Raw genomic sequence first — 12,110 nt, 5'->3', positions numbered from 1 at the left:
GTTATTAAAGGAAATTACCCCGGTTTACGTTCCCTGTTAGCCAAGTTTGCAAAAGGTCTTAGATTAATCGTAGCTTGTATAGAATTATCGAGATTCCAGTTGAGAGTCATATTCATCCCATTTTGATGTGAAAGCCATTAGTTTGCGAGTCACACGCTGATGTGAACCCAAAGACATCACATTTTTGAATAACAGCACAATTCTAAAGATGATAAAGTCGTACTTTGGGAAACCAAATGTAACAAGAGAAATACTTCACTATAAGTTTTCTTGGGAGCATTCCAGTGTATGATTTTATTAATGTATGTAAGCTGATTAAAAAATAAATATTATTTACTATATCAAATTTTTATGCATATTATTCATTTTAATTATGCGTCAACATTAATCAAACCTTTTTTTAACTTTCTTTAATTTTTTTGGTTATCTAAAGAATACAGATTGATGCTAATTAGTTGCTAGCCAACAATTTAAAAATACAAAAGGAAAATATAAACAGTAAGTTCTTTAAATTTTTCTGTAATAAATTAAATCATGATGCTTATTTACTTTGTATATTGAAATTTGCATACCTCCTAGAATGAGAATAGAGGCACGGGAGTTTCGAGAAAGAAGCAGAGGAAAACAAACGGTCAATTCTCGGCTTTGCAAGCGCAACCATGGAATTGTATCAGTCAAGGGGTCTGGCTTCTTGATGCAGAGGCCAATCCGAGATCATTCCACTGGTGGGACTCTGTACAAGAATTCAAAAAGGCAGACACGAGAATGAAATCAAGTACTTGACAACATTTATCATTTACTCTCATGAGTATTTTGGCCACCGGCCTTTCTTTTCTTCCCTTACAATCGTCAACACATTTCTATCAGCCAACACAACTCAAGAATTCACACATTTGCCATCGATAAAATATCTTTAGGTGCTCAAATATATAAAAAAAAATGCGTTCCCAAAAGTATATTAAACAACATTATTGTGAATTGTTGACTATTAATCAATGGGAATGGGCTTTTACCATCTCTAACAAAATATGCATGTCTTATAAAATGATTAAACTATGGCATTTTGTAGAATCTCACTTCATAAAACAATAAAAATAAATTAATAAAATGATGATGAGCGTGGCCAATATCCATCATCATTTTTTTGAGTCTGAGACCTTTCCTTACTCCAAATTTCATAACTGGTCAGACGACGTCGTTTGTTCGTACCAAGATAATTGCTTTTATTTAAGGTCCCCTAAATCCGGCGGAAACGTCACGAATCTGAGTAAAAAGATTGAATCTTTAACAACTGGGTGGCTGTGTTACCAATGGCGACCAAAATTTACATTGTGTAAGTATGATCTAAGTAAACTTCCAGTTCTTTCTTCTTGTTTTCTTTTCAATCATCTCATGGGTTTCTTATTTCTCCTCGACTTCGCGTAATCAGTTTGTCTCTGCCTTCTTGAACTTGTGTGAAGGATTAATGTTGCAATTCTTGAGGTTTTAATGGGGTTGTCTTTGTTTTCGTGTTTTCCATTTCAAATTTTTGATCCACTAATTGTTAAGGATCAAGCCGATTGATTTAGTGATCTGTTGGAAAATGGGCGGTACTATTAGTAAACAGCCGATAGCTGAAATCTTTTGGCTTTTATCTTCTTAATGCCTCAATCACTGCTTTAAACTTACACCATCAATCAGAAATTATGAATAGAAAAGGAACTGATAGCAGATTATTAAGATTAATTTGGTTAGTGATGACAATTATAAAGTATTTTTTGGACCAGTAACATCATACGCGCTTCCGTGATTATTATGACAGTATAGTTTTTTATTTATGTTTTTTGTTAAATTTTACGCCTCTATATTGACATAGTTTAGCTTGTTAAACAATATATTATTATGTTTTCAGATTATTTAGTGTGCGTATGAGCTAATTATTTTATGACCACTTAGAGTATTATTGTTTTTAATTACAACCATCATAGCTTGCTTATGCGTTCTTGGTTAATATAATCATGTTGTTTCTAACGGCTTTAAAGATTAAATATTTAATGTTAATTGCGTTTCTTGTGTCACTAATCTTGATTCATCGAATGGAAAGATCAAAGCCTGAAGTTTTCAATGTAAATGCCTATTTGGCAAGCATGGGCTTCTGTTTGTTTCTGGAAGATGTAAACTCTAAAGAAACTGGTTTCTCTGTCCTAGTACCTTGAAATTTATGTTTTAACTGCAAATAGGTTAGAGGTCGAGTATCTTCACAATAAATGTTTCACCAGAATTGGTGAAATAGCACCCCCCCTCCCCCTGCGGAATCAATAAAATACGGGATCCAATTTTAAGAAATACCTACGTTTTTAGGGTATTGGCAATAGTATTATTGATTCCCGGTTGCACAACAAAGAAATTATTTATTTATATGGAATTTTTAGGATATATGACTGTGAAATAGTGACAGTGGCAGAAGCTGTGCTGTCATTTGGTTTAGTCAGGATGCTATTTTATTCCTTGTTAGACCAAATTCTTCAGAAAAGACTTTTTCGCTTTGTGATGGGAAGTATGAGGCGAGCAAAATTCTTCTGTTAATGCTATGAATAAAGATAACGATACAACTTCACCGAATAGGTACTATTCTATGTATGGTCACGTGGAGAAACTGGCTGAAGAGATAAAGAAGGGAGCTGCATCTGTTGAAGGAGTTGAGGCCAAACTATGGCAGGTATGAGCTATATTTTCCTCAATTATCTCGTTGTATTTTTTTTAGAGAAAACAAGAAGAATAGATGTGGAACGGATGCACGTATGTTGAACTATATTTTCCTCTGTTATCTCATTGTATCTTTTTTTTTTTTTAGAGAAAACAACAAGAATAAATGTGGGATGTATGGGACAAATTTTATATTTGAATTAACTTTTAGTAATATAAAATTTTTAGACGATTGCATGTTTACTGCATGGAAGTGTCTGTTGGGACCCAAGTGTATCCCAATTCGTACGTAAATGACTTGGTGCTTCGGCCTAATTTCAAATTTGCATGATGGCTATTATTATTTAGTTTGAGTTTTACATGATATTTGTTCTTATGCATCTTTATTTTGATTGTTTAAAGAGTAAAAAAGGGTGTTACATTCCTATGATAAAAGCATTTTTTAGTTTCTACTTGAATCTTTGTGTTCCAGGTCCCTGAGACACTACCAGATGATGTTCTTGCAAAAATGAGTGCGCCTCCAAAGAGTGATGTACATATTATCACGCCTAATGAACTTGCAGAGGCTGATGGCTTCATTTTTGGCTTCCCTACGAGGTTTGGAATGATGGCTGCCCAATTCAAAGCGTTTCTTGATGCTACTGGAGGTCTTTGGAGAACACAGCAACTCGCTGGAAAGCCAGCTGGGATTTTCTACAGCACTGGATCTCAAGGCGGTGGCCAAGAAACTACGGCGTAATTCCCTTCATGATAGTCCCTGTATCTTAGTAGAAAATAATGAGTTGCTCAAAATTTTGAACTCGTCAGCAATCCATCTTTTTCTTCACAAAATTGAGTCTATGATTTATCGCAGGTTAACTGCTATTACTCAGCTTGTTCACCATGGAATGATCTTTGTCCCCATTGGATACACGTTCGGAGCTGGAATGTTTGAAATGGAGCAAATAAAAGGAGGAAGTCCTTACGGTGCTGGAACTTTTGCTGGTGATGGTTCGAGGCAACCATCCGAGCTTGAAATCCAGCAGGCTTTTCACCAAGGCAAGTTAATTGCCACCGTTGCCAAGAAACTGAAGAAAACCACTGCCTAAGCTATTCCATATACAACATATTGTTTGTGGTTTTCCGATTTATTTCTTTTCCTATTGATATAATATCATGAAATGGATGTGTAATTCTTGCTATGATGTTCCCATCTATTTGTTTTGTTTAATTTAATAGTGTTATGCAAAGGTCAAAAGTTTGTCCACTTTCAATAATGTGCGTAGTAAACTGCTTTCAGCGGTTGATTCCCGTTATTTCCATCGTATTGATTGAATTGGTGAAGTGTCGAGATCTTTGTTGTGGAGTTGAACTGACATGAGTCGGTGCACTCATTTCCCTTATTAGAATGAAATAGTGCACCAGCCTCACTGGCAGTCCTTACAATTTGCATGGCTCAAGCTTGAAACCACCCTCCATGCACCTCCACCACATCAACCACCATCACCGAAGAAAGTGGTATGGGGATAGGTGAGGGGGAACACAACAATTGGGGAAATATATAGTCGCAAGCATCAGATATAAATGGAACAGTTTATCCGTTGATTTTGAGAATATTTGAAGAGAATGACGATGGTTTTGGGGACTTGTTCTTGAACTTGTGTTATCTTCTACATATAAAAGATGAGTTAAATACTTTTTTGTAACATGCTGTTTGCGACACATATATTTGAACCTTAAAAGGATATGGTGTCGTTGTTGATGCCAATTTCAGATATTCTTTAATCCGACAGTGGACGCTATTCTGATACATGACTAGCTTCTTCCATATATGGTTAAGTGGCTTTTCTTGAAAAGCTTTAATTTCAGCTCAGGATAGAATTATGGTGGTTGGCACGGTCTTCGATTCAAATCTGTCTTTTGCTTGCGTTTCAATCCAAGTGTAACGCCAACTTTTTTTAGTTAGTGCTCGATTACTTTCAGACAAATGGTGTTATCTTCTTGGCAAACGTAATATTTTATGCTTTGCTGCTTCTTTGCAACAAATATATCATGCACTCATATGAAGGTTAAAAGTCCATCTTTAACTCTTTTCTTGCCATCTCTGCTGATCCAATAGTCCATCGAACGGCAACATAGGCTCTCTCTGTAAATGTTAAAACATATTTAATTTTTTTAATTTTGATATTTTTTAAAATAACAATAAGAGTTTTCTAATTTATCTAACAGAATGATCATATATAGTTCATCAAAATTTCATGATCGTCCAAAAGAGCTAAATGATGGCGTAGTTAAAAAAATAATAATAATTATGTTCATATGTTATATATGATGTGTCTTTGAATAGAGGTTAGTTTGTACAGTTTGGTGTCTTCTCAACTGTTTTCTTTGTGATAGTAAAGTTTATGTAATAAATTATTAAAATATTAAAAAAATGCTTCGTCCCCCCATTGACCTTATTATTAGAATTTTCTTTTGTTAGTGCTGCCTTTATTTTGTGTTTCCAATTGGTAATAAGATATGAATTTGGTCGAGTCCTAGCATTGGTGCTGCGTCGGTAGTTGTGCTTAGCTCAAAATTCTCCGCTGACGTCCTTGCCAACATGATCGAAACACATTTTGCACTAACGACAAACAATCATCATATTCGGTATACATTTGGTGGAGCCAACTTGTCCATACAGCACCTCAAACCCCATTTCCCTGTAAATCTCAACAAGGAAGACCACAAGCACAAGCGGTAGGAATATAATGGTTAAAAATTTAAATTTTGCTCTATCATTTTCCTAATATATAATATTATACATACTTGTCGAAGTTTTGAATCCATGATTCTGGACGGGACACACTCGTTTTATCATACAAAGCGCCTGAAGTCTGAAGAACATATAAACAAATGAACGCACGTACAAACTAGCTATATAGTAATCGAAATTAAAAGCAAAGATTACCAAGAAGACAAGATCTTAATTTGATGTTTACAGAGTTAAATTAATGTTTGATCCCATGATGATCATGCTCTTCTTTCTCTCTAATCATGGTCGATGTTCAACGTGCAAGATGCTTTCTTTTTGTCTTCGTTTATGCTTCTAAGTAAAGCTAAATAAGGCTACCCCTTTCCACAAAATATTCCATACTATACTTGATAGCTAGGGCCTAGATGTGGGTTCCTGTACAAAAATATGTACTCAAACTATATATATATATATATTCGATTCACTGGAGTTGTCATATCTTACGGATCATGTGGGAATTTTTCATGCTAAATACTAGCAACAGATTGACATGAGTTGCAATTTTGTCCGCCAGAACACATAAATATTGAATAAATTTTTTTTCTTGAATTTCATGTTGTAATATATATTATCATTATATATATCATATAAAATAATGAAAAAATATATTTTTGGTCCTGTATTTATATCTATTTGAGATTTTAGCCTGTTATGATATTAAATTTCAGTTTTAGTTTGTTAATTTTTTTTCAATTCGTCATTTTTCGACATGACATCGATGTATCTATGATGTGGTTCTAATATATATAGTGTCAGTTCAATGATTTTGATAAAAAAAAATTACTAAAATTGTAAAAAAAATGAAATTTAACTAACATGTAGACATCCAAAAAATATAATTTTCATTATATAAACGATTATACTAATTACATACACTGGATTACTTTCTTGGTCCGTTTATCGTATAAGGTCGCTTTACCTTCCAATGAAAGGAGTTCAATGTGACCATTCGATGCAAAGCACAAAGGGTATCATGAGAACATTCAACATGAACAAAACTAAAATCTATTGTTCCTTTTTTTAAAAAAAAATATGAAGAAAAATACAATTTACTATTTTTAAAATCCCAAAATAAAGTATTTGAGTTTCGAATTGATGGTTTTTTCTATTTTATTTTATTTATTATAAGAAATAATATTACTATAAAATAAGAAAACCCTAAAAGGAAGGGGTCACTGGGCCAGCTTCTGACTTCCACCAACATATTCCAGACATATAAACAATTCAAAAGTGAGATTTCCAATCAATTGATCTCCCCACACTGATACACTCTTTTATTTAAATTCATTATTCCTTTCATGTCTTTACCAAAGAAGATTAAAGTTATGCAAATAACACTTTCATCTACAACAAAAGCTCCTTTATACACTTAATTCCCTTGTTTTTAATTCAGCTACAGATTATCAAATTAATCAATCCTAATCTACATTTAATTTAACATATATAATTATTCTTAAATTATTACAAAACTCGTTCAAATATCATGATCATCAGCATGCATACAATAAGTTCAAATATTCTTGGTCGAATATATATATAAGCTGCACATATCATTTTGGCCGGATGTCGCCGGCCATGGCCCAACTCTTTTTAATCCTCCCCTTTTATCCTTTCCGCAATTTTTTATTGCTTCTTTCATCACCTGAATTGATAAAGGACATCTACCTATCCTACTTTGTTAGAGTTTGAGAAGTGTAACATGATACCACCACATGAAATCAGGCTTTTAATGACCAGAAAAATGCAGTAAAATCAGTATACTTGGTCACAAAACCTTTTTTCCTATGAATTTTCGTGACCAGTTATACTGACTCGTCACAGTAGCTTATCTGAAAGTTCCTCCGAAAGTAGGAGTCCAAAAATCAACCGTTGTCTCTTGAGTAACAGGGAAGGTGCTGGAAATCGGCACTAAACATAACCCTCGACTTCCAAGATCTTGTCGCGGCCCTTCTGGAATATCCTTTGATTTATCAGAAATCTGTAAAAATATACGTGATGAAAGATACTATATGTCATCTGTCTCATTTTATTGACTAGTAAAGCGAAGCAGAAATGTAGTGTACCTGTTGGCGCTGAACTGGAGCTCCATTTTTCATATATGGAGTACTTAAGACCTGATATTAGACACAAGCACAACAAATTAATGAAGTTAACCAAAACGTTCCACGTTCCTTGTGAAACTACAATGGAAATAATGGGACTTACACTAACTTGTTCATGGAGAAATTTTATGTATTCAATGGCTTCAGATAACACCGAAGCTGTATCGGTCTGAGAAAGTGCATTTGGTTAGTTAGATTAATAATGTGAGCATTTTGTTGTTTGCTACTAAGATTTAAAAAGTGATTAGTGGAATCCACTCGAGGGAAAGTGATGAAATTTTTTCAGAAAATTAATTAGTTACCTTTCCAAAAGGTGAGACTAATTGTTGTAGTGCAGTTATTCTGTCTCCCATCTTCTCTTTCCTCACCTGATCAAGAGCAAAGTTATGTGTTTATAAATGTCATTTAGTCTGTTTTGAAGTATGCAGAAAGGATTAAGATGTTAGGATTCAACTTGTTTCCTAAATATCTTCGTCAAATATATGATCAGTGATGTATAACACCTTATTACAAGCCGGCAAAGATGAAGGGATTTCATTCCTAGCTCTTTTATTTGATGACGATTCCGTGTTGTTTTTCTTCGTTGTTGTACCCGAATCCTGAACTTCCAATGTATTCTTGAAAATGCGAAAGAAATAAAATATGAGACGATAAGGAAAAAAGATAATTATTGGACTAAACCCTAGAGTTGTGAAGTATGGTAATGTACTAATTTTACTACTAATCACTCATATTGTATGAATTTACGTAGACGATTCTTCTTCTTTTCTTTTTACCTTCGGCTTTTCATCAAAGGATGGAGCTATGGGATTCTGCGTTTGTAAAGACGGAAAAAAGCCAGATCGAGCATCATTCATGGTGGCGGAAGCATTCCAGAAAGGAGTGTTGTTGGTGAAATGCAAGTGACTGCTGCCAGCACCGGGCGGCAGCGGCTGCGGATGTTTTGGCGGCGATGTTCTCAGGAATTGTGGAAATTTATTCCAGGGGGGCATCAACTCGCTTGGGTTGTGGCCATAACCACTCGGCGAATAAGGATAGTTCATGGATCGATTCTCGTAGTTCTGCGGCTGGTTTTCAGACATTAATAAACCGTAGGCTGCAGCAGAATCCACCTGATAACCGCCGGTGTTTAGATTCTGGGATGTTATCGTACTGTCATTGGAGTTGGCCTGAGAACTATACTGTGACTGATGATCTAAGGTAAAACCCCTATTTATTTGCTTAAAATCGTTAGCGGATGAATCTTCAGATGCACCGGTATAAAGTTTGTGCCGCCAAGGCTCATGCGAAGATGCAGCAGTCCCTGATTCTTGCAGGAAATTGCTGGTATTTGAATCTTCTTGCAGCATACAACGAAAACTGCTCTCGGATTTTTCTCCTCGACTTTATAGATCACAAACAAGATTACAAGAAACCAATTAAACCCATAATCACAAACAAAATTCGAGTACAAAATAGCATCAAACCCATGAAAATGAAAATTTATGATTCCAGAAAATCATGAAAACTTAGAGCATATAAAACTTACAATATAGCCGAGTTCCAGTCCATGCCTTGAGAAGAAAGGCCTAATCCCATCATCTGCAAGTTGGGAGTAGTTAAAACACCGCCTCCAGAGGCAGCGGGGGTTTGAGTTGGTACCATCATAGAGCCACCGGATTCAGCTCCGGGTTCAATGGCAGACCTAGATTTCATGTCCACCATATCTGTCGGCCATTCGTAGTTTGCTATCGCATTTAACCTCGCAGAAACCGAAGCCGGTGCTGTTCCAGTATCGTCAACTCTGTTTCTCGTTGAATCCCACCAGTTTCCCCTTCCCAGATGAAATTCATCTGACATAGCTACAAACCTGTTTCTCAAATTATTATCAGAATTTTCTTGCTTTGAGTTGTACCTTTACTACTTCTCCACGGAAGCTTATGCTTGAAGGCTCTTTGTCTCTTATTTGTTATTTTGTGCTTAGACCCTTGATTTTATAAAAATGAAATGAAACCGATTTGTAGCGTATAAATATTTATACTAATCATAAAGTTGAAGAAATTAAGGAGAAGAATTTGTGGTTGACTTTTTTTGGGATGATATGACGAAGGAAAGGAAAGGTCATTTTGAAAGCATATTCCCTGCTTAGCCAACTACATATATATACAAAAACACTTATTTCCTGTGTGTTTATCAAATCCTAATAGTGTTTATTTTTAAAAATAATAATAATTATTATTATTACTTTGATTGTTGCCATTGTTTTGAAAAGCCTCTGCCTAACATACTGAGAAATTATACAAACTATATCTATTTACATTTGAAAATTATTAAGAATACCCTTTTACTTTTTTTATTCTATTATTGACAAAACTACGTAAGTATATCAACCATCAAAATCACCATATTTGAGAATAATCCATATTTATTATCGTATATGCAAAAACTTGTGTGAGACGGTCTCATGGGTCGTATTTGGTGAGACAGATATCTTATTTGGGTCATCTATTAAAAAATATTACTTTTTTATATGCTGAGAGTATTAACTTTTTATTGTGAATATCGGTAGGGTTGATCCGTCTCACAGACAAAGATTCGTGAGACCATCTCACAAGAGACTTACTCTATCATATATGAGCAATAGAAAATTCTAAGTTTTTCTCACGTTTTTATATTTTATACCAAGCATTAGTAAAAAGATGCACAAAAACTTTAGTAAATCAAATTAAGCAACTACTAATTAATTGGATAAACCTACCTGGATCACTCAATTTGGTTATCTCATTACATGCATCATTAATTTCAAAATTATCATGCTATGTTACTCAATATTGCATTGAGATTTTTAGAATTGAATAGAGACAATAAATCAAGCCAAAATTAATTATTTTTAACCATGGTTTGATTTATCGGTTCATGATAAGTTTACTTTTTTGTTAATGTTTTGTTTAAGTTTGAATTTCTTGTAAAACATACTCAATTACTTTGATTTAATGATAATTTTGAATCCCTTCCATTAGTGTGAAATAAATTCATTTAGTCTAACGTTTGAGGAGTGGTTGATTTACTTATACTCCAACTAAACGAGTACATGTGTACATTTCAAAATTCTGTATTTCATAGTATAGAAAAGTATATATAATGAGTAGATCTTTTGTGAAACGGTCTCACGAATCTTTATATGTGAGACGGGTCAACCATACCGATATTCACAATAAAAAGTAATACTCTTAGCATAAAAAGTAATACTTTTTCATAGATGACCCAAATAAGAGATATGTCTCACAAAATACGACCCGTGAGATCGTCTCACACAAGTTTTTGTCATATATAACATAAAATTAGCAAATGAAACTTGAGAGGTTAATGATAAATTGTGAGAAATCACACGCGATAAGATTTGAGTGCTTCTTGGATCAAAATAAGACATAATCGTGCTTGTGGAAAGATTAGTAGGTTCATGACAGATGCATATATTTCTTTACCTAATTTGATTTTTGGGGATCTCTCCCTTAATTTGTGCAGAGGGAGATGAAATATCCCAATTCCCATTTGTGATGAGATATATAGATAGTGGTGGAGTCAACGTCAGTGACTAATGCCACCAAATTGAATTCACAAAAGCCATCATCTAAATTCAAATACCTGAATGTGGCCATTGGTGACAATGGAAATGTGTGTGTGTGGGAACATAAACTCAAGTTTCAATTTGTCATTAATAATCTTACAACTTGTGCCCGATAGTAACGTGACTTCATTCACCTTGGAGGACCACGCATCCATTATTGGACATACATATTTCTATGTGTTTTTTTTCCCTTTTCTAGGACCTTTTTTTTGGAAGGCTTTGTGGTTTGGTGAATGTATTCATAGTTTCTTTTTAGTTTTCTGCTCTAATATTTTATATATATTTATTGGTCACGTGATTTCGTCTTATTTTGTTATCTTTGTTGTGTTTGCGATTTTATTCATATTTATCTAACGTGGCACTTATATAACACTTATATGACGTCTATGAGACTTTGTGATGACGTTGATGTTGTAGTGTCACAACAGTACTTTTGATGACTAAAATTGTCAAAAAAAAATAAAAATATTAGAATAAGATTGAAATTGAACAACATAAATAATCAAAATCACATATAAACAAATTGGACAACATGAAAAAATAAAATTACGTAGAAACAAACATATCAACTTAAAAGTAAAGTTTTCTCATTATTTTAATAATGTGATTCAAAAGATACGACCTCGTACTGTTACTATCTACTAGTTGTATGGACGATAATGTTCAATGACAAAAACTTCAGCTATGATTTTCTTAAAAATAAACCAATCAAATATTAGTATCTTACTCTCCAAGAGCCCCGAAAACTTAGATATTTGCCTAATAGTTTCATCACTACTGAAGATGTCACACCTTCAGTAGTTACGATATGCATGAGTAAAACCCTAAAGCACATATGTTTAGTGTTTGAAACAATAAGCAAAATATGCATTTTAATACTTTGGACAAAATTAAAACGTAATTAAAAAATTGCCCACTTAATTTTCTGTTCTTACAAGATTAT

General features: G+C 33.9%; 2 protein-coding genes across 3 annotated transcripts; one reads left to right on the top strand and one right to left on the bottom strand.

Moving 5' to 3' along the window:
* The first annotated feature begins 1,112 nt into the window (after positions 1-1,112).
* On the top strand, positions 1,113-3,969 carry LOC142518489 (putative NAD(P)H dehydrogenase (quinone) FQR1-like 1). Its single transcript, XM_075621274.1, has 4 exons — positions 1,113-1,333; positions 2,605-2,698; positions 3,158-3,420; positions 3,539-3,969. The coding sequence occupies exons 1-4, from the start codon at positions 1,311-1,313 to the stop codon at positions 3,771-3,773; spliced, it is 615 nt and encodes a 204-aa protein (XP_075477389.1). The 5' UTR covers positions 1,113-1,310; the 3' UTR covers positions 3,774-3,969.
* A 2,766-nt stretch (positions 3,970-6,735) lies between these two features.
* Positions 6,736-9,655, bottom strand: LOC142519191 (transcription factor bHLH123-like). Of its 2 annotated transcripts, none has more exons than XM_075622130.1 (7): positions 9,089-9,655; positions 8,337-8,943; positions 8,064-8,177; positions 7,863-7,928; positions 7,670-7,729; positions 7,522-7,572; positions 6,736-7,436 (listed from the first exon to the last, which is right to left on the bottom strand). In XM_075622130.1, the coding sequence occupies exons 1-7, from the start codon at positions 9,397-9,399 to the stop codon at positions 7,284-7,286; spliced, it is 1,362 nt and encodes a 453-aa protein (XP_075478245.1). In that variant the 5' UTR covers positions 9,400-9,655; the 3' UTR covers positions 6,736-7,283. The 2 variants fall into 2 exon arrangements, with proteins under 2 accessions (XP_075478245.1, XP_075478244.1); XM_075622129.1 differs by having other exon boundaries at positions 6,739-7,436; positions 7,664-7,729; positions 9,089-9,654.
* Positions 9,656-12,110: the final 2,455 nt, after the last annotated feature.

The sequence above is a fragment of the Primulina tabacum genome, chromosome 11, assembly GCF_025594145.1.
Source record: "Primulina tabacum isolate GXHZ01 chromosome 11, ASM2559414v2, whole genome shotgun sequence".
In the NCBI taxonomy this organism is placed as follows: Eukaryota; Viridiplantae; Streptophyta; class Magnoliopsida; order Lamiales; family Gesneriaceae; genus Primulina; species Primulina tabacum.
This window is presented reverse-complemented; position numbering and strand designations above follow the sequence as displayed.